This window comes from Podarcis melisellensis (genome assembly GCF_964234715.1).
Source record: "Podarcis melisellensis genome assembly, chromosome: 5".
NCBI lineage: Eukaryota > Metazoa > Chordata > Lepidosauria > Squamata > Lacertidae > Podarcis > Podarcis melisellensis.
The window spans coordinates 73,885,756-73,913,453 of record NC_138537.1 but is presented as its reverse complement, the minus strand read 5'-3'; the positions used below and the strand labels follow the sequence as shown (position 1 = coordinate 73,913,453).

At 41.1% G+C, this 27,698-nt stretch overlaps 1 protein-coding gene across 1 annotated transcript; it reads right to left on the bottom strand.

Annotated features, from left to right (window-relative positions):
• Nucleotides 1-329: 329 nt before the first annotated feature.
• CCDC6 (coiled-coil domain containing 6) lies at nt 330-19,192 on the bottom strand. Its single transcript, XM_081911506.1, has 8 exons — nt 19,013-19,192; nt 16,113-16,241; nt 11,977-12,080; nt 9,646-9,806; nt 5,435-5,591; nt 4,190-4,290; nt 3,511-3,635; nt 330-1,881 (listed from the first exon to the last, which is right to left on the bottom strand). The coding sequence occupies exons 1-8, from the start codon at nt 19,175-19,177 to the stop codon at nt 1,702-1,704; spliced, it is 1,122 nt and encodes a 373-aa protein (XP_081767632.1). The 5' UTR covers nt 19,178-19,192; the 3' UTR covers nt 330-1,701.
• Between the last annotated feature and the right edge of the window lie 8,506 nt (nt 19,193-27,698).

Genomic DNA, 27,698 nt, shown 5'->3' with positions numbered 1-27,698 from the left:
TGCAGCAGGTCATCCAAACTGGGATCTGTGGTCAAGCTCCCTCCTCACCCCAAGCTGCAGCCAAGAATTTTTCAACACCACGTGGTTATTTCTGGATTCATATTTTGTGCCGTCGAAATGGCCTGATCTGTGGTTTGATGGTGGCTTAAGGGGAATTCCATGTAAGAGCTGTGCAAATTCAGGCTTGATTTTTGTTGTTGTTGCTTTTTAAAAAATTAATCCCCATTATGTAAAAGCTGTTGAGCAGAAGCACCAAGAAAAAAGCACCTGCGTAAGTAGATAGGTGCCCTATCGAGGGGGAAAAAGTGACACTTTGTTACACTGCAAAGTGAAACCAAACAATTTATTTGTGCTAAATGAATGGAAAGAATGTATTTCAGAATACATTTCTTTATACATTGTACCGGCTTATGCTGCTAAATATGCATTTGCTATTGTCATCTAACTTTTCTCTGCAATCTGTTCCTTTTCTACCAAGCAATACAACATTTTCGGCTGTTACACCTATATGCTGCTATAATGTGCACCTTCAATCATATTTTCTTCTGATTTTTCTTTGAATGCTTAAAATATTGGTTCAAACATTCAGGAGGGGGGTGTCACACAATATATTTTAAACAAGGGGGGGGGGAAATCAGCCTTTTTAATACAAATTGCTTTTCTAAAGCAGAAATTGGAGAGCACACTTTAATCAGCCACAAGGATCTTGTTGGCAGAACCACACTTACAGAAGATCATTGTGATGAAAACAACAGTACGGACAGTTTTACAGGTCAACATGAATGAGAAATGAAACAATCAACTTTTAAGGTCCATGGATCAATACATTCTATATACTCTGACAAGTCAGGCTTCCCACATTGTACTTCAGACTGTACCACACACTGGAGAAAAGGTATGGATTTGTCAATGTATGTTTGCTGCTGTATCAGAAAATTAAGGGATAAAATTTAAAAAAAAAGTTTGGGCATTAAGGTGTCAGACTTTCACTTTTGCACTAAAAGCTGTATCTTTTTATTACTGAACTGTAGTGCTGATTTACTTTATATGCTTGAAACACACTATAATATTTAGGAGTTCGTAACATACAGCTCGTGCCTGTAATTTTATATGCAAGTTGTCATGAAAAAATATAAAAAGCTGTCCCTTTTATTTTACAAACCTAGAAGCCTGGGGTGAAAGAAAAAAAATATATATTTAAGCTTTGGGAGCTCAGCAAAGCAATGCCATAATACCAAACAAAGTAGCAAATGTTCCAGCCAGAAGATGGACAGACATGTAAGTTCAAGTAAAACACTGATGGAATTTTTATTTTATTTTAAATTTAGTGTTGCAGATCCACAACACTGGCTGCGTTTTACGGCAACTTCAAATATAGCACACTTCCTACGTGGAAAGCACATCCATGTTAAAAAAAAAACAAAACAACCCACCATGAAAACCACCACATGTATCCATGTGATTATCTACATGCAGGTTTCATGTTTTCCCCACCCCCTTGCACAGAAGGGATTTCCATGTAGGAGATGTGCTAACATTTGAACCTCGGACAAACTTGTACAACACAATTAAACAGTGAAGCCTCAAAAACTTCAGTGCAAATAAGTCAAATCCAAATATACCATTGTAAGCCTTTGGCTTGTAGTAAACTGCTCTGTGTTATGAGTCCAACTCGGAATACAGATTTGCTGAGCACATGCACTAAGGCTGAGAAGAAGGATGCATTGAATGTTGAAAAGTGGCTGGCGACTGGACTGCAGGCTGCACAGGGGGTGGCGGAGGTGGAGGGGCAGGCTGCAGTGGGGTCTGTGTGTTGGGAGAAGGAGGAGGAGTGGGACGCTTGAATTTGTCAGGGCTGTTGCTTCTTCGGGGTGATGGTCTCTGTGAAAGAAAACAACAGAGCCAAAGTTTTGACTAGCATAGACTCATGTTACAAGACAGGGACACTCTTGCCTTTTGACACACTTAAACTCAAAATCATTCCTGGTGGGGAAATTCAAACAGGGGAAAAGCTAACTATGGGTCTCAAGCTGGCCTTCTGTACATAGCCCTCTGTCCTCTTAGCAGGATACTGCTGTCGTATAACGTGTCCCATGCTGTCGTAGAACGTGCCCCAATGTTAACTGTATTTTTGTTTTAATGTTAAAGAGAAACTGTTACAGATATAAGCAATCAGAGGTCAAGGACTCCAAGGCTTCCCATCATAGCTCCTGACCTCACTCCATCCAATACTTGGACCACTTTTTCTCCAGATGATACTCAGGGAAAGGGCTGTTTCAAAACCTGCCCCTCAAGACTGATCAGCAACAGAGGCTCTATCAAGGATTCTCCCCTTATACCCGTCACTGCTCTCAACTCTCACAAAGCCTTTATTACTGTTTGCATTTGGTGAAAGAGGCCTATGGAGCCCTTTACCAGAGTTTTGTGCGGGAGTGAGTCAACAGGTACAGTCACTGTTGCTACCCTTCTCCCCTTGTGGCTGAGCAGTGAATCATCATTATCATCATAGCTCCACAACTGAATTGTGGAGGGCTGGGCTAGATGACCCTTGGGGTACCTCCCAACTCTATAATACTATGAGTCTATGAAATGTTTCGTAGGAAAACTGAGGAAACAGAATGGAACTAAGAATGGAATCAAAAGCTTGAAAACTATTGTCCAAAGTGGAAAGAACTGCAAGGGATGGACGATTTGCTTGTCCAGGAACCCAATACAAAGTGGGGTTCCCAGGTTTTTATTAGAAGACTGCGCGTTGGTGGGCTTTGCGGGTTCAGAGCCAATAAGTATGTTGGGCCAGCTCTGGCTTTTCAGACCAGAATACACTCAGACAACTGGCGGTCTTAACAAAGAGGTCTAATCTTTCTAATCTATTTGGCAGAAAATGGGTGAAAGTACACAATGACTGAATGGCAATATATGTAGGATATCTACAAGAACACCTAATCCTGGAAAAATATGGGATGATTCATCTGTCAAGGTGGTGAAAGATGTGAAAAGCAGCATTTCTCTCTTGGGGAGCAGGAAGGACTTTCATCGTATCACTGCTCTGATCCTCAATGTAGCCAAGCTTCTTTCTTCCACCACTTTCATTTCTAACACTTGCTGCTCCTGGTACTAGTTCTCCTCTTCTTTTAAAAAAACTTTTTATTTAAGTAGAAAGCAGTTAATAAACTGAATGCTATAGGAAACCATAGCAGCTGAACTGGCGCATGAAAGGCACTGATGGAGGGAGGGAGGTCATCCTGCCCCCAAATCTGAGCCACACTATCTTGCAGCAACACAGCCATCTATAGGTCACAGTCATTACTGATTTTGGAAGTGAGGGAGGAAGGCATGCACTATTCTTTATACTGGAGCAAAAATCTAAATGTATTATCTAGTGCAAAAAGGGAAGCATGGAATGAATGGTGGTCTGGTTGAAGACACTTAAATGGAACCAGCATAGAATATATATTCCCCCTCCCCCCCAAAATGTGTAAGAGATGTGAAGTTCAGTTCTTAAATACTCACTGTAATACCATGGGATGGTCCCATATGCTGCACATGAAGGCCTGGGTTGTTATAATAAGACACGCCGGCTCTGGTGTGTGGAGTTGGGGGAGTAAAGCCAACTGTGTGACTTGCATACGAGAGACCTAAAATAATGAAAGCGGGACACTGTAGGTTTACAAATGCTAATGTGCTCAGATACCAAGACACCCAGCACCTTATAAAAAAGAAAGCATCAGGCATTATCTCCTAACCTGAGCAAACTGCCTTTGAACACCTGTTTGCACAATTATTATGCTTAGTGGAATTGACAAAGCAAGATATGACTGAGTTATTTTAATTTCTAGCCTGCCCCATCCCAAGCACTTAGCACCATATTTGTCACACAGTTGGGTCCTGCACATCTGCTTCTCACCACCAACAGCTGGGCTTCCTAAGCTACACTGAAGGGTTATTTAAAATGAAGAAAAAAGGACAAAACTTACAAACAAATTTAGTAAAAAAGTATGCATTCCAATACGTCCATGCATTAAAAATGCTTCAATCCCATTTACTGGCTAATTACACACAAAAGCTCTGACAGAATTCAGGACACATCACAAGTTTCCGCTGGATGCTTTTGTAAAAAGAAAGATTAGATAAATATAAATATTATCACAATACATTTAAAAATAAAGAAGAAAGCGGTGCATATATTTACCAGGTGATATAGGTCTGCTAGAACTTGGTGAAGGTGTATATGGAATTGGACTGGACACAGTGCGTGGTCTTAATCCTTGTGCAGACATCTCATTAAAATATCTATTTTAAGAGATAAACACGGATGAGTTTCCTCTTTCCAAGAACTATTGCTTAAGTTTTATTTTTAGGTTCCCCTCCAGCATATGTCCTGTGTACCATGAGACAAATACTGGAAGATACTAGAGCAGCATCAGTAGTTAGCAAGGCTGCAATGTTTAGTTAAATCATTGGTGAACTAACGTGATCTGAACGCAGGAGTACATTCCCTTCCTATGGTTTCCAGCAACTGGAAAGTTTTATTATCTCTGACCGTGGAGGCGGAGCATAGCCATCGGGGCTAGTAGCCATGGATAGCCTTATCCTAAATGAGTTTCTCTAATCCTCTTCTGAATAAAGCCGTCTAGGTTGGTGACCAACTAGTTTCAAAAGGTTTTTAAAGTAGTCATTTATTTTACAAAAGTACCGACGCAAGTACTAATGGTGGCAAGCACCATTTCCAGAAAGGCAAGGCCTCCCTTCAATGCCAAAGCAAGGAAAGCTCTACCGCAGTGTGCTTATGTGTGTTTGCTTTCTTTCCGAGGAATTGTTCATATGCAAATTTATGCGTATCAGTTGAAGCCAGTGCAGTGACCAAATGCAGAAGGGACTTGGATTTATCTGAGCGGGTGCCAGCCATAACAGATCTAGTGTGTGCTCCTTCCTTTCGGCAGTCCTCAACACAGACTAGCTTAATTCACAAATGACCTGGTTGTCAGGAGGTGCACCATGAAGTCACTACTCAAAAGTAACTGAGAAGATGGTCAGTTTTTAGAAGCTCAAATCTTGTTATGCTCTGGCCTGAATGGCTTGACTGTTACTTTGATTTTATATATATCATTTGCTAAGTTATCCCTAGACTGGACAGCTGCCCAAAACATCAGACTTGTGTCACAATGCTCCCCCCTACAGCTAATTACAACTTACCTCCTCTCCCAGTATCATTATGCTGTGTCTCTTCCCTCCCCAGCTCCACCAGGTCGGCTGACGTGGAGGGAAATGCACAGCGTAATAATATGGGACATAAGGGACAGTGTCCAATACATGATAGAGGGGGGGAAACTTGACAAAGGATGTCATTTTTATGGCAGTACCATTTTTAGAAACCTGGTTTTTAGACTGCTTTTGATTTCTTACTGCAGCACCTAAATATACGGGCAACACAAACCTCTCATCATCCATTTCCAAACTCGATTCACTTTCTGACAGCTGTCTGCACAAGGCTTCTCTTCGCTCCATCTCTCTCTGTAATTTTCTTTGGAGCCTTAAGTTCTCTTCTCTCATGTGGCGTTCTTCCTCCAAATATTGTGCCATCTTCTCTGAATCTGAAGAATCAAAAATCTGATCAGCCTTTTTATTATTAAACTCACGTTTTGTTCTGGAGGCATAGTAAAATACAGGTAGGTGTTTGGAGTTCAGATCTTGCCTTTGCCAAGTGATGAGAATGTGGATTGATTTGATGCAATCTGACCCCCATTTGACAAGTTCATACGTAGCAGAGATGCAGAGTTTATTGTAAAGCGAAAATGGAAGTGTTTGGTCTTTTTGGTCATGCAGGCTTATTTGCAAGCATTAAATGATGGGTTAGGTCAATGATAGGAACCTGTCCAGATGTTATGGACTGCAACTCTCACCATCGCTGACCACTGGCCATACTAGCTTGGTCTAATGGAGTACCACAACATCTGGAATGGAGGGCCACAGGCTTCCCATTCTGGGTTAAAATGCTAGTCTGAACTAGATCTGTTGCTCCATTTTCAAGCAGCAGTACAGAAAGACTCTCCACTTTGAAGAAGTGATGAAATTAGAACCAGGCATTCAGCCAGCAGCTTTAGTTTTGGAGAGACTGCTGCCTGCTGGACAGCAGTGGTTTGCCATTACTACATTAATGAGAAGAACTGTTTGGATTGAGACGTCATTTAAAATGTATTACCCTTTTAAAAGGATAATTTAAAACCTGGAAACCCTTTCACACTTACAGAAATCCCCAAGCGCACAAGGCATGATTTATCTATTTGCATTTGTTGACTCCCTCTCTCCTCCCCCTGGGATTTCACCCAATTTATTTTCACAAAAAGAGTAGAGAATTAGTAACTAACTAGTTGACGGCTTGACCCCTCTTCCCTATACCAGAATTTTGGTTCGTTGCTAGTAATAGTGCCTAATATTTAAAATTATTAAAAAATAACTAGCAAGATGTTGTGGTGTGTTATAGAGACATGAAAGGGGGAAATCATCATTATCCTCACCAGCATATAAACATCCCCCCAACCCTCAATTGTGGTTCACTGCTAACAATATTAGTGACGCTTCTGTGTCTTATGGGGAGGTAAGAGGGACCACCAGCATCCTGGATAGCCTGGGCTATATCCAAAGTTGGTTGTCCTCAAAGTATACTCACTGAAAGTGAGGGGGGTTATTGGTTTTGTCTGTTTTTGTTCTATTATGTATTTTGTATTCTCATCTTTTATTTTTTTCTGTTGTGAACCGCCTTGGGATGTTCGGATGAAGGGCTGTATACAAATTTAATAAATAATAAACTAATAATAACTGTGTGAAAGGTTAGCTTCAAATACACTGAATGGCCCAAAGCCCACCCAGCAAGTTTCATGATGAAGCCTCGACTGTCCAATACAATCCTAGGGGGATCTTTTAGGGAAAGGCTGTGTATAAATGTTAAAAACCATGATGACTATGCCCCACTGGCTCTGTTTGACTGCATAAATGGCCCCCATTGCATATTACCACCATGATGCGGAAACAAGATCAGAAGACCTGTGCCACATTGAGAGGAGGTATGGGGCAACAATGTTGTGGGGAGAAACTCCAGAGAGAAGGCTCCTGAGCCAGAAAGGTAATGTGAGAAGGCATTCAAGTAGAATTAAAAGTCTCAGCTGAAATTTGATGACAGAGATAAGAAGAGCCCTATTGGTCAGGCCCATGACAGTTTGTTCTTATAAATCCATTTTATTAAGAATTTTCAACATATCATAAATAAAAACACTAGTCAAAATAACAACATAAAAAGAAAAATAAAGGAGGGAGAGGAAAGAGAAAAGGAAGAAGAGAAATAAAATAATATAATAAAGCACAAAATTGGGTATATATAGCCCTCCATGATATCTTTCATTTTCAATCCACATCCAGAGAAGTGAATTCTCCCAGCTCTCACTTGGAAGAGCTTCCCTCTTCCTCAGTCTCACACCTTGAGAAAAGCCACTTGAGGCCAAAGGCAGTTTGTTCTCATGGTGGCCCATCAACTGCCCACAAACAGGTCAAGGGTACAACAGAACTCTCTCCTACATCATTTGGACCATTCTGAAATTACAGCAGCTTCCAAAGACCTCCTGTACTTTTTGCAGCTCTTCTGTTAGTTAGGATCTTTTTATGATTGCTTTTGGTGGTACATGCAATGATAAATCAACCACATCCACGCATGCAGAGCTTCACTTGTTCATCAGGTCACTCAAGGACAAGAACGGAATGTTCAGAAGATGAAGAGCAAAACCAAGATCCACCCTCGTGGCAATAAATCAGGCCAGCATTTGCACACAGCTATTACTCAGAGCCCTTGTTCCCACTTCTAAGCACAGTAAAGTAAAGACAATGCATAGAAGAGACCGACAGGTACAGAGAGATTAATGTCATCTCCTTTAAGGGATGAAGAATATTAATTTTCTGAACTTGCATACAAGGTCTCAGTATGCAACATACTTTCTCCTCCAAATGTTAAGAATATATTATTCAAAACATTATTCCCCAGAAAGCAAAGCTGGAAAAAAATCCACTGCTATTCCAAAGTGCTTTATTAGATTTTAAATTAAAAATATGAGAGTAAGAATTAAAGGACAAAACAGGGGTATCACATTCATCAAGATGACTACATAGGCATCCAAGAGCAGTGAGAACTGGCAACTGTTTGCACAGTTCTTCCCCACTCCACCCAAAGGAAATAAGAACATTAAACTATTGTTCATATTAAATCTGAGATAAGGTCCTGGGCAGATTTTAGCCTCCGCCCCAATCCCATCTCTAAACACAATAAAACTGATATAAGCCTTCATTCGTGCACGCTTAGTCTCTGTTCTCCCCACAAAATGCAGATGAGAAACCAAAATTGGGAGTAATAATAATAAAAACATTCTTCTGGGTATCAGATTCAATGGGTGATATCCAACAAAGTCATACGTAGAGTTTATACTTTAACTCCACTGATTTCAGTAGGTCTATTCCAACTATGACCAACAATGGATATCACCCTTAAAAAAACAACCCCAAACTCATAGACACACACAGTTAAATCTCACTTTAAAGAACAGCTATTTGTTTAAATTCAGATATTGCAAGGATGAGGCCAATACAAAATAAAATTCAAGGCTCTGTCAAAAGCAATGAACTGCCTGTTGTTCTGGGGGAGTGGGGAATAACAATTCTACACAATAGGTCACTTATTTATTGTTATTTATGGACTATTAGTCACCATGTGTGCACATGAAATGCACAAGACAGTGTTTCTCCATAAGATGTCCACACTTGTTCCTTGAAGGCTGTGATGATGTAGCGCAAAAGGCATGTGGGTTGCATGACCAGAGATCTTAGATTACGCTCCTAGGCAGTTGCAGGACCCAAGGATGGCCCCAAACTGCTTGCTGGCTGAAGGACAAAACTGGGCACACCCCATTCCACCTAATGACTCTGAACAGACTGGCAGCTGAAATTGTTTTAACTTTTTACACATTATGAAATCCCTTTGAGCTATTTGATGGGAAGTGATTAATAAATGAAATCAAATAAATAACTCAAGAGGAAGCTGCTTTCTACCCCTCCCCCCAGCACTGAGGGTGCCTCATGCTGCAAAATGGTAGGGCCGATTCCGGAAGAACCTAAGGGTGGTGTTCAACTAAAGTGCTTCTGCCAGCACAAGAATTTATGCTTGAACAATGGAATTTCTCCTTGTCACCAGAGGGTTGGGGAACCCCCAGAACAGATTTAGGGTGCAAATGGGGTGTATATTTCACTGGATACTGTCCAGTATGTTTTCACTACAGCATAGCAATCAAACTAGCGGTCTACTGTATATTTACTGAAGGCAAAGCAAAGCAGTATGATTGCATTTTAGCAAAGATATTCAAATGTATAAGATCACATGTAACTTTGTAACAAAATTGTTTCAGTTCTGCCCAAAGGATATGTCCAACTAAAATTTGTTCAGCTACCCAAGTGGAACAAAAGGAAATGGTTTAGCATACTACAAACGAATTACTGTATTTTTTACTTGGTCCTTGAGTTATTAATTTCAACTTGAAAAGGAGACAGTTCATGAAAAGCACACCTCAGCATTATGAGTAAGACCACACAGCCAAGGCAAGCAGGACTTACGCTGTAACTGTGCAGCTCTGAGTTGTTTCTTTAACCTCTCTACTTCATTCTTTAGAAACCTGATATGCCGCATCATATTCTCTGGAGAGTCTATCTCCATTGATATGTCCCTTGGAGATGGAGGAGCAGAAACAGGCTGGTCTAATTTCTCCTGCAGAATTCTGAAATCAAGATAAATGAGATTTTATCTTCTGACATCAAACATGCCAACTGGTACATTCTGCTTCAATTCTTTGTAATATTACACCAACAGATAAACAGCAAGGTGGTTTGAAATTATCAGCATTCTTTCTGGTAAACTCATTTCCTGAAAAATTAACATGGTGTGTTGTTCACTGCATGGGCCACTGTGAACCATTCAACTTCAACCAGGGATCATGGGAGTTGTCTAAAGCATTAAGGGAATGGGGAATTAATGGCAAACCATGGTTTGCCAGCCCATACTTTTACCTAATGTGGAGTCTTTGCTTTGCCAATTCAACAAACTGCAAATACAGTATTAACACTTCCTTACAGAAATGTAAGGAAACGAGCCAGAACATTTTAGTATTCTTCCATTAACAGACAATAGAGAAGGCAACAGACAAATTCTAAAGAATCTCTAATAGGTTTAAAGATTTCAGTATAGGTTACTTTTAACAATGGTTTAAAAACCTGACTGAACTTTTATTCCCCTCTTTCTGGCTCTGTGCAAAAAGTAAAAATACTACTCAGCATTGATCCTATAACTGCAACAAAGCTGGTGGGAGAAGAGTGAAGTTTTAATAATATATTTAAGATGTCAGGGTCCACATCGCTGCTACAACTGATGTAGTAGTCATCACTACCAAATTTTTTTCTAGTGTTTCAGAATGTTCAAGGTGCTTCTGATACTTAATCTAATTATTGTTATCACCATCATATTGCAGAATGGAGGTCTGTAGCTGAAAGACAAGGACGGCAAATGCCCAAGGCCACCTAGTTAGTACACGGCAGACACTAAATCTGAATAACGTATTTCCTGATACATGATGGATGGTAAATATATTGCAATTACCAGCTATACCTTCAGTCTTGTAGTCAATACTTGCTGAGGTGGTATCTTATGCCAAGTTATAAGCTTTGTTTTATTTATTTTATTTTTTAAAAAACGCTTTCATACCTGATCAGAAATCCGTGGTAGGATTTAGGGGATTAGTTGAATTTTCCCCAATACATGTGACGGTAATTTAAATAATCAGATTACAACATGGCTAGATGAATACTTTATTTAAGTTACCACTTTGAAAACTATCGTTTTCATTCACCTAGTGTCTTCACGTGCTCTTAATGGAAAAGTCAAAATTAATGTATTCAAAATGTTGTTTTAAAGTCCCTTTTACATATCACTCATATAAAAAGGAATTTCTTGCTCATTTTGTATTTTAAGGAAAAAATCCATCCAATAAATCAGATGGCCACAATTTGACTACACAGCTAGCACTGAGAACGCCATGCTTAAAAAACAACATTTGAAGCAAACTGGAGCAAAAGAACACATGACATGCCAAGCCATAAAAAAGCATTTTCAGCCCAATGTGATCTGAAAGATCAAATAAACTGTCAGAAGGCCAAGAGAGATCACACTCTAACCTCTTCATTAGCTAGATTAACAACAGCACCATCACAAATATTCATAGTCTCAAAGACTTGACTAGTTCCGTGAAATCTGCCAAATGCTGTAAAATGTTAGTTCCTATGAAGATCCAGACTAGTCAGGATTGTTACATGAATATTAATGTTTTTGTTTTCAAGTGAGTTTCGTAACATTAAGCCGAAGCTCGTCACAGGACACAGAGGATGACTACCAGTGAATAAGCACCAACAAGCATCCCGCTCTGCTCCTTACTGCATGACTCAGCAACCTTCTCTATAGTCCTTCACAAGCATTTGCCTGAACATGTGAACATTAAAAGTTTGTTGAGGGGCAGACTGCGCAAGCAAGCCTCACTCCCAAGGTCCACAAGTATGGGGGCTGCAGAGGCTTCAAAGAGCACTTAGTTCAAACACACTTAGCGCTAAGGGTAGAGAGGAGGCCACACATCACTGGGAGCAGGCTTGTGTGCATAGTTCTACCCCATACGTAATTTTAATTAACCCTGGTATGTTCAGACAGATGCCCGAAGAGGGTTCTTATCTTCAATAAAACACTATTTGAATCAATGCATGCAAAAAAAAAATGTAGCTTTCCTATTTGAATTACTATATTGCTACTTAAATAGCTTTCTTTTCTCTAAAAGGTATTGTGAGATATTCGAGTTTTATCACACAATTGGGGGAGGGGGAAGCTGCAGAAAGAAAGCCATGACAGACCGTTTTTCTGCCTCAAGTTTATCCATTCTCTTCCAGAGACGATTCACTAGTGCTTCTTGTTCTTGTTCTAGGGTGTTTTCAAGATCTATCTTCTCACGTCTTAGCTAGGAAAAAGAAATTGTGGATAAAAAGAGAGAGCTTGAAACTGCTGTTTCAGATGAGCATTTCACTGCAGAAGCATAATAGGGGGGGGGGGAATAATTTCAATCAACGACTAAATAATTGTAATCAAAGTAATGGATGATAAAGAAAACATAATTAGATGGCCTTTACTTACCCTTGTCATAAACCACATCTAATAAAAAATAATAACCCACCCACCTTAAAAAGGAAGCAGTCCTACACGATAGAAGAGTAACAGCCTAAATGTGAATGTAATTCCATTAAAACTACCATCTGAATGATTTTGTATTCTGATTTCCTCATGATTAACTGCTCTGGTACCATTCACTGCAGAAAATGAAATTACAGAAATCTGAGGAAGAATATTCCATTATAAAATAGCATGATTTCCAAGGAGTGGAAAAAGCGTGTCCCCATTGACCGTGATGTATCTTTGTTCCCAGTGGTCAGTCTGTCACAAATTTCAAAGGGATTCTACAAGGCTGCTGAGGGCAGCAAGAGGCCATTTGAAGTGGTGACAAAGTTTTTCCTTTATGTTAAAAAATAGGAAAAAGCAGCCCCATGTCTCCACAACTTTAAAAGTAAGCCCACACCATCTGATTTCACCCACCCTCGAAAGCCGCAAACACTCTCTCTCCCCTCCCTTTGCAAGGCTGAATGGTCCCATACAAACTGAGAGATATAGTCCATTGGGCTTGAGACTATATTGCCAAATACTTACTGAATCTTACTCCTAAAATGAAACAAAAACAAATAGTAGTCTTGCTCTATTTTATCTATTTCATTTAGATCCCATCAAGGCTTTGTACACTGGGATCCCAGGAAATCTGCCATTCAACTAACCAGATCTAGACAGGCTTAGTTTTAGCAAGGTATCTCAGTAGTATTCAATGTTTACAGATCTAGGACCTACATGTAACCCAAATTTGAACTTGGGGACAATTCCTTAATTTTTTACCACCAGCTGAAGACCAATGCTGTATCACATGACTTCCAATCACATCATGGGACTGTAGCTTTCACAAATTACTGGCATTTTTTAAAAAACATATATGGAAACTTGTATCTCAGCTACACTGAATGTTCATGATAGAACCAGAACATAAACCAGCTCCATATTTTTACTACCAAGCACAAATCTTCCTCTAGTGTGAAAAGAATTTACTCCAAAGCCCACTAGCTCAACAGCCTCTTGAATATCACTGGCAGGTAGGGCTCAAACCTCTGCTCGATGTTACGAGCGTTGCCAGACACCTCAAATAAGAACCAGTTTTTCACTCAAAGTGACTGCTGAAAAGCCTGCATCTGCTTGTCAAGTAGATGTCTAAAGATTTGCCAACTGTGCTGAGGGAAATAAAAACATGGTCATGAAACTGATGGCACACAGAAGGAGGGAAGGAAAGGGTTAGTGGTTGCCAGTGAACTATGAAGACGCATCAAGACCCTTCTTTTCTGCAACAGTATATAGGTGCTCCCAGCTCTCCTTGCCAGGTGATTCCTGGGAAAAGGAAACACCCCAAAAGCAGGGTGCTTCAGCTTCTTGGGTCACAGGTGCAGATGCTGGGTCAACCTCTGACCCCTTCCTGCTCCATCCACACTAACAGCAGAAACTTTGGCTGGACACTTGCATGTGGAGATGGATCAGTATTGGTATCATGACAAGTGGTGTTCACCTTTCCCCCCTACACTGTGATCTACATAATCTACAACTGGGCAGGCGGTACGGAGACTGCAGCAGTCCTCTTCCATAATTCTGATCCAGACAGCCCTTCACAACTACACTTTTGGAAGCCGCAAGTGCAAGCTACGTGCTTTAATGAATTGCACAGCTTGGTTTAGAAGCTGGGGGAACTAAGGTTGCGGGCTTGGAGAAGGACCACAGGTTATTGTCCACTGAGAGGAGCTATTTTAGATACCTGGCTCGAGTTCTGCATATCCATTGGGCATATCACGCACACTGATGGCTCTACAGCCAGGCTGAATGGTAGGAATGTAAATGCATAGCACACATTGTTCCCTTGTGCTACTGCAAAGGGATGCAGATTCCATTAGGGAGCATGCCACTGAGCACTCTTATAAAGCCTTTGGATTAATCCCAGAAATTAAATGGCAATGTTAAAACCTGCAGTATGTGTCTAATAGGTTTAATCAATTTTTTCCACATCTAAAGACAAATACTAACATACCTGACATTTGTTCAACTATGGCTGTCAGCGTTATAAATCTGTAGAGAATATTTTTGGAATGATCATGGTTCTCACTTCTATCAAAGGTTTCTATTTCCATGCCTGCTAATCCGGTTGTTGTTCATTTCCTACACCACAGGGGACCAGTCAAACTGCAGCAGCAGACTAGTCAATAAAAACAAAATATACCTGCACACTCTCTTTGTGCACAGAATTGCTACTTCAGCATGCCATGCTGGAAAAAATTGGAAGGCAATGCATTTACAATTTCCACATAAGCAGCTTGTGTGTTGCTGTTTTCTAGATCAATGGAAGCTGTTCAGCACCTCAAAGTTATTTGAAGATGAACTCACAGAGTGTGGAACTGCAAGTCACATGATGTTCACTTTCACTGAATCCGACTTGTTGCATATGAACCAGAGATTGTGGTTTGTAACTCTTGACAAATCCCCTTCCTAACCTCTGGTTTGAATTTGCTTTGCTTTGAAACAAACCAGAAGTTGTTATAAGTCACGGTCTCTGGTTCTTGTGCAACAGTAAGTCAGGATTCTGTGAAAGTGAGAGTAAAGAATGTCACAGTCCTCCTCTTAAGTCAGCATGGGAAGAGGAGATGGAAGGGAGCGAAGTGCATGAGTCTGAGTTGTGTGTGGGGTTTGTTCCAGCTCTTGCATATAAGGATAACCATGGTTTAGCACTGCATGCTAACTGGGCCAATATGTATCATTTACAAGGAATCATTCTAGAATGTGAACCATTGGAACAAACCTCTCTTTGTTACAACTCCCAGCTACTAAAGTTCACATAAAATTAGTTCTCAGTGGAGAGTTGCTTTCGGTTTAAAAACAGAACACAACCTAAAACAAGTCAGCAAAAAATATGCTAAATGCACCACACACAATGACCTTACTTTAAGGTTAAATGACAGAACCATTTTAATTTTAAAACAGAATGTGGTTGTCATCACATAAACAGGTTTTAGACTCTCGGTATGTTTTCTTATACAGAAGTCTGTGTGTATTGCTATTATTCTACAGAAATCCTTTGCAATAGTGTTTGTTTTTGCTACATTTTAACCTGTTTTTTGGGTGAAATGGATACAAACTGGCTTAAAAGGCAAACAAACAACCACACACTTGTGTTAACGTCTCCTTCCCAATTTAAATTGCAATTAAAATAAGGAAAAAAACACAAAGACCATCACACATGACCAACTCCAGTAACGCGATATCTGTAATGGATATTGAAGACAATAAAAGGCAGGGTAGACAGGAAGATCTTAACTCATCCTAAAAACGTACAGTAAACCAGCAAATCATTGGAAGATAAACAATTGCACTTGAATTAGGCAACAACTGCCACCTAGAGGCCATTTCTTTTACTTCTATTAACCTTGATGCAATAAGATGTATGAGAGATTCTTCTTATTGTCCCTGTTTATTACTATTTGATGGGACGCAACACAAAAGTGTTTAATGCCCAACATTTTTACCAGAGCTCAGTCAGCCTCAAAGAATTCACTGGCACAAGTGCAATACAATATGGGTAGGGTTGCTATATTTCAAAAAGTAAAATTCCTGACACCCACAAAGTTGCTGAGCTTTTTTGGGGAACAAACCCATATTGTTGAGCTCCTCCCAAAATAGTGATTTTAAGCTTTTGGAGCTGTTTCTGCTGCTTTTTCCATCATGTTGCCATACATCTGGGTTTTCCCTGACATTTTGCTGATTCGACAACCCCCCCGACTCCGTTTTTACACCCAAAATCCAGGACATCTCAGGAAATTTCCTGACATATGACAAACCTAAATATAGGTAATATAGCGTTTACCTGCTCCAGAGTTAGCTGCTTTGAAATGGTATCATTTTCCAGTTTTTTAATTTTCTTCATCAATTTGTTCACTTGGAATTCCTGTTCCTGTTCTAGATGCTGCTCGAGTTCAGCCTTTTCATGCTGTAGCTGTGATTGGAAGAGATATTGAAACCCAAGACATAAGCATTTGAAGAGCTACAAAGCACTTATGAGCATCATTTAATTTATACGGCTTAAAAACAAGAAGACTCTGAAATTCAATAAGAGACTGTTCCTAAAATGTGAAACATTAAGGATCTTTAAATTATGGTTAAGAAATAAAAGCAAATAACATTGCATTGCATTTTGAAAGGATAGCTTCATCATTATAATTAATAGGAAATTTTTGTCGGGGCTCCTAAGAATTGGGGTAAGTGACAAGGCACTAAATATAGCAATGTATTTGTTGAAGGGATTGCTGAAGGGATAGCATAATGTTAGGAAAGCAACAACTAAAGCTGGTGTGCGACAGGAGGAAGGAGAGGGTAATGGAAGTGTGCTCAGCACCAGAATCTATTCCCCAGCACTCAATAGTTTATGAAGCCTCAAACGATCAGCTGAACTGGAACAGCTTCTACATAATGTTAAGGACACAAAAGAGTTAGCTAACTTTTTGCAGTCTGGGGAGAATGGGACTTCAGCTCTCTTGTAACTCAACGACTTTTAAGAGCACAGAGAAACATCTAACCAATCCACTCTGACCCACTGAATACCTAACCAAACAGGCAGGGGTCTATTAAAATTTTGCTCTACATCATCAGTCTCTCTCTAAAAGCTTTTCTTCTGACAAGTACAGTCTATTCCAAGATGTCTGCTAATAGGGTATTTCCCCCCTCACTGTGCTTCTGCCGCGCATTATCTATGGAACCAATTACTGTGCTACATAAACCTAATTGAACAAAGTGCCTTTACACGGCCAATAAATAAGTACACAGTATTACTACAAGCAACATCCAGGCATTTTACAGCCCAGGCTAGCATAGTGTGTCATGACATGCTAGTGTAAAAAATATGTTCTCACTGGAGGTGGGTCTAAGTAAATGTTCCTCTTGCATGTGAAAGCATACTTTACTTTTAAATTAAGCTGTCAGGTTTGAAGAGTATTTAAAATCAATACCTTCCTACACTAAAACTGAAAAGCTGATACATCAGTGTGTTTCTCACAACAAAGCAAATCATGCTGATGTGGGGAATTCTTGCCAAGCTGCTAACAGGGGATCTATAGCTCTCACACTGGCTGTTAGCTTTTGTATTTACAGTGTGCTGAAAAAATCCTTCTGGAAGCTTTTTCCAGATGCCTCTTTGAATACACAAGTCTAAGTCCCTACACAGTGAAAGGCAAAAGTTTAACAATGCATGTGTGCAGGCGTTATGAGATAGCTGCTTTGTTAACTGTTTTTGCAATGGAATGATGTACAGTGGTATCTCGGGTTACATACGCTTCAGGTTACAGACTCCGCTAACCCAGAAATAGTGCTTCAGGATGAGAACAGAAATCGTGCTCCGGCGGCGCGGCAGCAGCAGGAGGCCCCATTAGCTAAAGTGGTGCTTCAGGTTAAGAACAGTTTCAGGTTAAGTACAGACCTCTGGAACGAATTAAGTACTTAACCCGAGGTACCACTGTAGTAGCAATCAAGGACATTGGAAATCTGCTTGAGTGATCATGCCATGAAGAGTAGGACACAAAGAGACCACCACCTTGAGAAAGATTTCAAAAATCTTCTGAGATGCTGTAAATTAAGCAAGTTAATGCAAAAACGGCACAATTTGCAGCACTTCAAAATGAGGGTTCTGTGTTTACAGGTTCAGGAATCCTGTAGCTTAGAATTCCAGAATTCCTCACAGCAATTTTCATAGTGGCAAAAGGGAGGAGGCTATCGGTCTCATGTCCCCAGGCAACTGATTTGCCATCTTGAGAACAAAATGCTTTGGGGCTGTTCTTATGCCTGGGAGGAAAGGAGTTTAATCTTTAATGCTTTAAAGCAAAAACATCGAAGGAAATGGTACAAGAACACAACGTTCAGAACATTCAACATCCCTAGCTCACATGTATTCTCTTTCATGATCGAGTCAAAGATGGAACATGTGGGTCAGTTCAGATATAACAATTCCAGCTTAAACCATGGTTGATTTAGCTGAGAACAAGATTGTGCCCACGTGCTCATTTCATCTTTGCTGTCACATGCTGGCTTTAGAGACTGGTTTATGGTGATTTTAAGCCAGGGCTGGGGAACTTCAGGCTTGTGGGGGTTGGTGTATGTGGTTTTTGTGCCTCTATGTAGTCCTTGTCACCCCCTAAGCCATGTCCCTACCCAGGCCATATCCCTCACTGACCCTATTATTCCATACGCTCCTCAAGTTCCAAAGTTAAGTTGCTATCCTATGCACATTTATTCTCTAGTAAGCACTACTGAACTTGGTGAGACTTACTTCTGGCTAAACATGCAGAACTAAGCTCATTTATTAGTTTATAGCCCAATCCCATGCTTACTTACCTAAGAGGTCTTTCTCAGTTACATATCATTTCCCATTTAAAGATTTCAAACTACAGTACTGGGTTTTAAAGATTTCAAACTACAGGGTTTTATTAAATGTCCTCCATTTCTATCTTTACAGTCTGCACCTTTCTCCCCCCACATGCCCCCTAAATATGTTCTGGATGTTCCTTCAACTCTCAGGAACAGATCTGGCGATGGTTCAGGACATACACAGAGGGAGGGGGAGATGTCCTGTTGTGCCAATGTCAGTCTTACACAAGTGCAATTATTTAGTTGAATACCACCCACAATTTTTGAAGCTATGACTTTCGTAATAGTGCCTCAGCTGAATCATCTGGTGGGTTTTTTGGGTCTGAAAAGTCAGGCTGAAACATTACATACCTGCATCAGCTTCCTTGAAAGCTCATTAGTGAGAAATTCTTCCTCTTTTTCATAGTTAACTGCAAGTGTCTCCTTCTCCTTCTGCAAAGCTTGAATCTTCTTAAACAGAGTATTACTGATAAATTCCTCTTCTTGCTCTGCCCTTGCTTGCTGTAAGAGAAACATGTCTGCTGTTGTTGTTTTTTTAAAATAAAACCAGAAACCACAAGATGAAATGATCCAGTCACCAGCAATGAACTGGATTGTACCCTAAATGTTTCTCTGCTCAGTCCTTCCTTTTGCCACTTAGCCTAGAAAGGCACTGGGCACCAAGAGAAAAATGCAGTTGCTCTGCCCCCCACTTTCATCAGATTCAAAGAGATGCGAAACAGCAGCGCTACCCATAAAACCCACATTACCCAAGTGCTTATCCAGAGAGCCACAGAACAGCAAGAAGTAATGCACACATTGCTGCACCAATGGACAAACAGTGCCTAGCTCTGTGTGGACTGATGGCGATTGGGCTATATAAACTAACCCAAGCGAGTTATGCATACATTTAATAGATTCCCCCCTGGGTGTGGTCAGCTTTGTTTGTTTTCTTAAGTTCCCAAATAGACAGTGGGCTTTCCTATAAAAAGCAAAGCAGATCTGTACGCACAGGTTTTAGCCAATGCTGTGCAATGACCAAACCAGAGTGCGAATATTTTTAGCCATCACAAAATGAAAGCCCTTAGGAGAGTAAAGGTGATTTTAATAGACAATAAAGCCATGTATATAAAAGGACTGGGGGATGTGATGAAGTGACAGTGGGTCTCTTGACTACTTGAGGAGTCAGAGACCCTTCATCACCTTTATACAGGACACACACCACACACGATACAGGTGCCAATTCAATTCTTTGGTCCACATTTATCAGCAGATGGCTCAAAAAAAGCAAGGAGAAACAACAAGTGAAACATATTAATAGGAATACCTGTTTTCTATGTATAGTCAACTTCTACAGTACATAATGAAATTTCAAAAATTACATCAGAAATAAAGGCCCCAGGGTGCATGTTTTAAACACAATTGCAAATTTTCACAGCCCGAAGCAGTAACACTTGCATTAGGATTCAAAGAGCTCAGAAAGAGCAAGGGGAAGGTTTGCTTTGTGTTTACAGAACTGGATTGGGCCTCTAGAGACTTCAGCTTTCATTTGTGCTTCCAGTCTACTGCAGGATTTATGTGTGCTCTTGGGGAAGATTCACCATCTGATTCATACCGGTTCCCTATCTGAGAAACTGACACAACACTGCACAAAGGTATCTGGAGAGAGAAAAAATACTGAAGTTCAAAATGTAATGTGAATGCTACTGCAAATAAGACAAGACAAAAACCTTTAGTAATCCAGTAGAACACCTAAACACTTGGTCTCACTTAGCAATACTTAACAGTTATTCACACATTTTCTCAGAGCAGGAAATTCAACAAAAGATATATAAAAAGAAACAGGGCAATTAGTAATTCGCTATTCAACAACAGCAGCAAGCACAAGAGTGGGGCGACACTGGGGTTGTTGCAAAATGTGCAGCGACCCCAGGCCAGCAAAAAGACGAAGTATAAGATTATGGCTGCAATTCTATGCACATTCATCTAACAGAGATGGGGTTATTTCCAAGTATAGGATAGGACTGTGCCACCAATCTACATGTGTTCACAGCCCCCATGGTTTATTGATATTCTAGCAAAATATTTTGAATCATTTCTATTTATGATTCTACTTGCACTTTGACGTCCTTTCGAACTGCTAGGTTGGCAAGACCTGGGACCGAGCAACGGGAGCTCACCCTGTCGCGGGGATTCAAACGGCCAACCTTCCGATTGGCAAGCCCTAGGCTCAGTGGTTTAGACCACAGCGCCACCCGCGCCCCTCTCCAACACCGACAGTAGTGAACAGAAAAGTGAGTTCTATTTTTAGAGGGTAGGAGAAATGAAATAAAAATCCATTAGGTGACTGGCTAGTTGTGAAATCCAAGCTTGGCTTCTTCTCTTTCATTCACAACAAGTAAATTTCTCCTTTTCTAAAAACATTTAAATTGGCAAACAGAGGAAAGCAAAACCTTGAATTCAAGTTTCTGAGGTTGAATATCACTGTAAATGAGAACAAGTAACTACAACTTTTTCCTGTCACATTAGAATAACATTATTTTTCCAAGCCTCCCCCCTGCAAATTGTGAAGGTGGGGGGACGGGACATTTCTGCTTTACACTGCAGAAAGAAAAAATCCTTGCCTAAAAATATAGAAGTAGCATTTTTTGTTTTGTTTTCAAGGCTATTTGACATTGCTAAAATATGTACTAAACAAATGAAGGACAGTGAGTCACCATTCTCCAACACATAAACAGAATTTCGAGCTTGAGATATCTCTTTATTATAATAAATCAAAACGAGGCATGGACACTGGTGACCTAATGGCGCCTACATATGTTCTAAACATGTGATGTAAAAGCCAGAGAAGTTTTATAATAAAATAATAATAAGGTGGCATTGGCTGCTTATATGTCGTGCTTTTTGAAAACCAAAAAGATTGTGATTTTTAAATGGATAGTGTAATTTGTGAGTTAGGACTCATCATGCCAAAAATCGGGTGAAGTCACATCAAAGCAATGTTTTGTTCTCTCATCCTGATTCAAAGTGGTGCTCAGGGCCCAAATGGCAGAAAAGTCCCCCACCTTCACTTCAGGAAATTTTGTGCCAAGTTTGGCAACAGTATCTCACAAGAGGCAGCTGAACCTAGCCCAGAAAATGGGAACAGCCATGCCAAAGTGTGGTTGCAGACTCCCATCTTGATTCAAAATGCTGTCCGGCATCCAAATGACAGCAAAGACCACTGCCCCAACCTTGGGAACCATTCTGCCAAGTCTGACAGTGATATCTCAAGAGATAGTCAAACCTATAGAGGACAGATGGACAGACAAACCACTTTCCAAAATACACAGCAGATAGAAGCTCAACAACCCATGAGGGTGTGAACAACCCCAAAGACATTATCTTCCTAGTAGACCTAGGACTATAGTCAATCAAACCACAGGCTTAGTCTAGATAGCTTGCTAGGGATGTCAAGAAAGGCAGGCTTGGAAGTGGTAGGGCTCACCACAGATGACACCAAGAGGCAGATGCCATCATTGTGGTTGACACAACTGCATGGAATAACAGCAATTATATGCATCATGTAACCATTTTGTGGGCACTACCCATGTGGTGGTGAGTGTACATTGGCTGCTCAGTCAAAGCTTATGAGATCCATTGTTGTTGCCACTGGTAATTCACAACCCATGATTACTTGTGCAACTGTTATCATTATGTTAATGGAACAATCTGTTTCTCATGCTGAAAAACTGTAGCCAGTAGTCAGGGATGATTGGAATTATGGTCCAATAAAATGTGAATGCCCCAGGTTAGCCACTTTGCCTTACAGCATTCAACATATAAACTGAACTTATTACTTTTACACCCTTACCCACATGGTTATGGACAGGCACCCATTCATGGATATTTTGCTATTGATCTAGACACCATCCTCCCAACTCATGTTTTTCTCCCTTGCTGGCTTTTGTTATTTTGTAAAAAACAAATTTTAAAAAACCTACTAAAATATATTATTAAAAAACGTCTCTACCTACAGTTTCATACAAACTTCATTTGGACTGGTTTACTGAACCGCCAAACATAATTTGCGATGCTACTTGGCCTGAGGCAGTAGAAAGGCAATGAAGCTTTGCCTACCACTGGCGCCATGTTGCTATTATTTTTTATATATATAAAAAAGAGAAGACTTGTTTACTGACACATATGACACATTACCATTTCGAGATGAAAATGATAAAACGGTTTCGGATATCAGTTCTCTCCCAATCTCAATATGCAAAATGGGAACCACTGAGGAGACAAAAGCAGAAAATGCCCTCCAAATCCACATTTATTGTACCATGAAAGATACAGCTAAAAAAGGATTTAAAACAAAATCAAATAATCACCCATATCATAGAAATTATTTTATAGAGACTATAAAACTAGCTTTTCAACTGGATCTTTTTGGAGGGGGTGTTAAGATTTCAGCTGCAGATCTATGTAGGTTTACAATATTTTAATCTTGTTTCAAATCAGACCTCAAGCTTTGGAATAGAGCAATTTTTAAAATCCCAATTAATGCCACACACAAATCTATCAGACTATGGTGCTTGGCACAGATGCCAAGGGGGAGAACGGAAGGAGCCGCTTCCATATTCACCTAACTGCAGTTTTTTGTTTTCAGATTATAGCCTGTGTGTGTCTTGTGGCAGTGGGAATATAAAATGCGGTTTCAAAAATTATTACTGGGTTGTAAAGTTTGCTGGCCTACTATGACATCCACCCTGTGCTTGGTGAGCTTTGAACATGGCATTAATGGATCATTAGGTTGTTCCAGGCATTGATGTGACTCATACTGCTCTGGTGAGAACTCAATCCAGTTTTAATTTGGCACAATTGTTTTCTTCTTGTTTTCACAAAGTTTGCAGAACAGAAGCAGCCTGGAGCTGGCTGGCTGGCTGATTGTGATAATTCTAGAGAGGCAAAGGGGGCAGCAACTGTGACTCTAACTGAGTATGTTTGTGTGTTTTATCCATTTGTATGTGCACATTTGTAAACAAGCAGATCAGTACCATGAGCTTTCAACACTCTTCCCTCTTATAAGGAGCTGATCCTATAAATATTGACTATACTAAGCTTCTTAAGGAAGTACAAAACATGCACAACTGGAAAAACAAGATGAAGAAAGTTGTGCTTTTTGGAGAAAATTATGCCTTTATAATGCAGAACAGTGACACAAATGGAAAACGGAGAGAGGAGTTGTAGCGTGCTTAGAAAAGAGAAAGAGGTCCTGTGTGACTGGCTGTGTGATATAGTTAGATAACCAACAGAGGTTACCTCTCCTTCACTGTACTGCTCAGAGCTCCTTGCTTCAGTAGGGTACAGGAAAAACTACACTGGTGCATGCAACCATAGATGACCCTAGTGTGCTCTAGAATAGTGCACACTCATACTTGAAACAGCAGGTTTGGCAGAATAGCTGGCACCCACTGGTTGAAACTGGAGCTAATTTGTATTACAAAATACAGAAAAACAGGGTGTGCAAACAAGTTGGAGAAACTTGCAACTTGATTCTAGCAAATTGGTCATGCTATCCATCGGAATAAACTTTGAACATTCTGTGCTTAGAAAAAATTGTTTGTGAAGTCGCAAAAGTAGTATCTATCATTTCCTTTTCACAATGCTTCATTTTGGATGTCTGATGTCTAAAGCCAAATCATGTGATGTATTTATTACCTTGTATTTTTCCAATGGAAGAAATTCATACTGATTTGAAGCCTTCAATGAAGCTGCTGGAGCAACACTGATTTTCCTTACTAACTTAGTAGACGCATTTGCCTCGCTTTGCAATGCTGCCTGCCTGCATTTAATTTTTACAAACTGTGAATTACATAAGGTTGCCTTTCGACACAGCACTAAATCATAGTTCTGTATGAATGAGGCTTGTGCTTGTGCACTCCCTTCCCATTCTTTAGCACGGTGGCGAGAAAAACATGGGAAGCATCTGGTTCCATTTTAAAGAGGTTAAAGTCTGATTAGCTTTTGCTATGGTTTGTCCAAAGAAGCCAAGATCAAACCACCATTTCTGATCCTGGCTTGTCTGGATAAACCATAATTAGCCATAGCTCCTGGTTTGGAAGGGGAAAAAATCACTTTCACAGGTTAAGTAACCCTGTGTGCCCTGCCTGGTTTCACAAGTGCACCCCAGCTCCATTGTAGGCAAGTTTTGAAAACAGTTTGTGATATGACATGGAGGATTTATTTCTCTGTTTTAAACATTGTATACTGCTCAATTACCCATCCAATAATTCTCTGGGTGGCGAACAAGAAAATTTAAAAGCCATACAAAAATACAAGGCAAAACATATAATCGCTATAAAAATTATAGCCACAATCTGCAACTATATAAAAACAGCATTAAAAAGCACCAGAAGATTCTAAATACTTAAAAATCATGGCAAAACAACCATGATGTGGGTAACAAGCATGCATCTCTGGGAAGGGCATTCCACAACCAGAGCACCACCACCAAAAAATGTCCCTCCTGGGTAGCTACCATTGCCACAGCATCTGATCTGGTGTGGGCACCAAGAGAAGGGTCTCTGAAGATGATCTTAGGATCCAGAAACCTATGTCTAAGAGGAAACAATCCTTCAGGTAACTTGGCCTGTTCAGGACTTTAAGGTTAATACCAAAGCTTTGATTTGGTCCGAGTAATGGACTGGCAGCCAAGGGAGATGGAGAAAAACACAGAAGCCCTGTGGTGCACCTAAATAGACTCTTTGGAGTGTAGCCTTGGAATATTTTCATTTCTCCCCTCTCATGTCTCCCCTCCTGTGGTGATCTCTTCATATATATAAAAATGATTCCATTTTATTAAAGACTCTTTCCCTTTGTGACTTGACTATACTGACACTTTTAATTAACTGGATCACTTGAACTTTGCCACATACCTTTTGCCTTGCCTAACATAGTCCAAGCATGGCTGTTCTTTTCAGTTTCCCAGAGAAAAGAAGCAAGTTTCAATTCAACTTAGAAGGCTATATAATATGCATAACTACAGGTAAGATATGCACAATCTTCACTCTTAAGTTGCAAGATATTCATCAGCTTTAATAATTAACATTTCTGTCCTGTGTCTAGCAGCAAGCAGAGAGCAGTTATAGTTCCACTACATGTGGGAAGTATAAATAAGAACACAGTTACAAATTACTATATTTGTTTAACTGTTCTGTTGAGTCACTCCCACCCCTTACACTTTGGCATTCTTCCAGGTTCTCTCTGAAATTCCACTCTGTTTTGCTCTATGGATGGAGTATATAATTATTAAAATAATGCCATGCAGTCAGCAAATAATGCTGTGCAGTCAGCAATACAGTATCATGAAACAGAAAGGGAAAGGCTACCTTTGCTTTTTTTTGTCTAACAGGACAAATTTGAATGAGCAACAACAACAAAGAGAAAGAAGGAGAAGGGGAAAATGTCAAAGAAGAGAGGAAAAAAGATTTAACTACGTCCCTCAATTTGCCGAAAGTTGCTATTATTTCAGAGCAACTAGAGAAAGTTACTTGGCTCCATAGCTTTTCAGCTTGGGGTCTTCACAAGGATCCATGCTGTTTTATATGTTATTCAACATCTATATGAAATAGCTGGGTGCCATCATATGTGGAGTTGGGAGCACAGAATCTTTATGCCGCTGGCACTCAGTTTTAGCTCTCCATTTTATCTCAATCTGGAGGTGCTATGCAGGTGTTGAACTTGTGTCTGGAAGCAGTAATGGGCTGGATCGGGGCCAATTAAACAGGCTGAAAGCTGACAAGATGGAGGTTCTGTGGGTGGATGCCTCCCAAGTCCAGGAATTCGGGAAGCAAACTCTTCTGCGAGGGGTTGAAGGAGAAGATTCATAGTCTGAGAGTACAGTGGTGCCTCGCAAGACGAAATTAATTCGTTCCACAAGTCTTTTCGTCTTGCGAGTTTTTCGTCTTGCGAAGCACGGTTTCCCATAGGAATGCATTAAAAATCAATTAATGCGTTCCTATGGAAACCGCCTTCAGACCAGGTCTGGGGACAGTCTGTCCCCCAACCTCTTCTGAAGGCCGGCGGGGGGGGGGGAAGTTTTTGTCCCCCCTGCCTGCCTTCCCGGGGGCTTTTAAATGGCCCCGGGACTGTCCCGGGGCAATTTAAAAGCCCCCGGACGGCTTTTGAAGGCAGGCGGGGGGGGGGAGCAAAGACTTTTGCCCCCCGCCAGCCTTCAGAAGAGGTCCAGGACCTCTTCTGAAGGCTGGCAGGGAGCGAAAGTCTTTGTCCTCCCTGCCTGCCTTCCCGGGAGAGCGTTTTAAAAGCGGTCCGGGATAGCAGGGAAGCAGGTCCGGGATAGCAGGGAACCCCGCCGGCTGTTGAAGGCAGGCGGGGGGAGCAGGACCTCTTCCGAAGGCGGGCGGGGGGCAAAAGTCTTTGCTCCCCCCTGCCTGCCTTCCCGGGAGAGGCAGGGGGGACAAAGACTTTTGCCCCCCGCCCGCCATCGGAAGAGGTCCTGGACCTCTTCTGAAGGCTGGCGGGGGGCAAATATTTGCTCCCCCCCGCGCCTGCCTTCAAAAGCCATCCGGGGGCTTTTAAATCACCCGGGACAGTCCCGGGGCGATTTAAAAGCCCCCGGGAGGGCAGGCAGGGGGGACAAAGACTTTTGCCCCCCGCCCGCCTTCGGAAGAGGTCCTGCTCCCCCCCCGCCTGCCTTCAAAAGCCGTCCGGGATAGCGGGAAGCGCTTCCCTGCTATCCCGGACCGCTTTTAAAATGCTCTCCCGGGAAGGCAGGCAGGGGGGACAAAGACTTTCGCCCCCCGCCAGCCTTCAGAAGAGGTCCTGGACCTCTTCTGAAGGCTGGCGGGGGGCAAAGGTCTTTGCTCCCCCCCCGCCTGCCTTCAAAAGCAGTCGGGGAGAGCGGAGAATCATAGCGCGTTTTTCCGCTCTCCCGGGAAGGTCAGGCAGGGGGGAGCAAAGAGGTCCAGGACCTCCTCTGAAGGCCGGCGGGGGCGAAAGTCTTTGCTCCCCCCCGCCTGCCTTCAAAAGCCGTCCGGGATAGCGGGAAGCGCTTCCC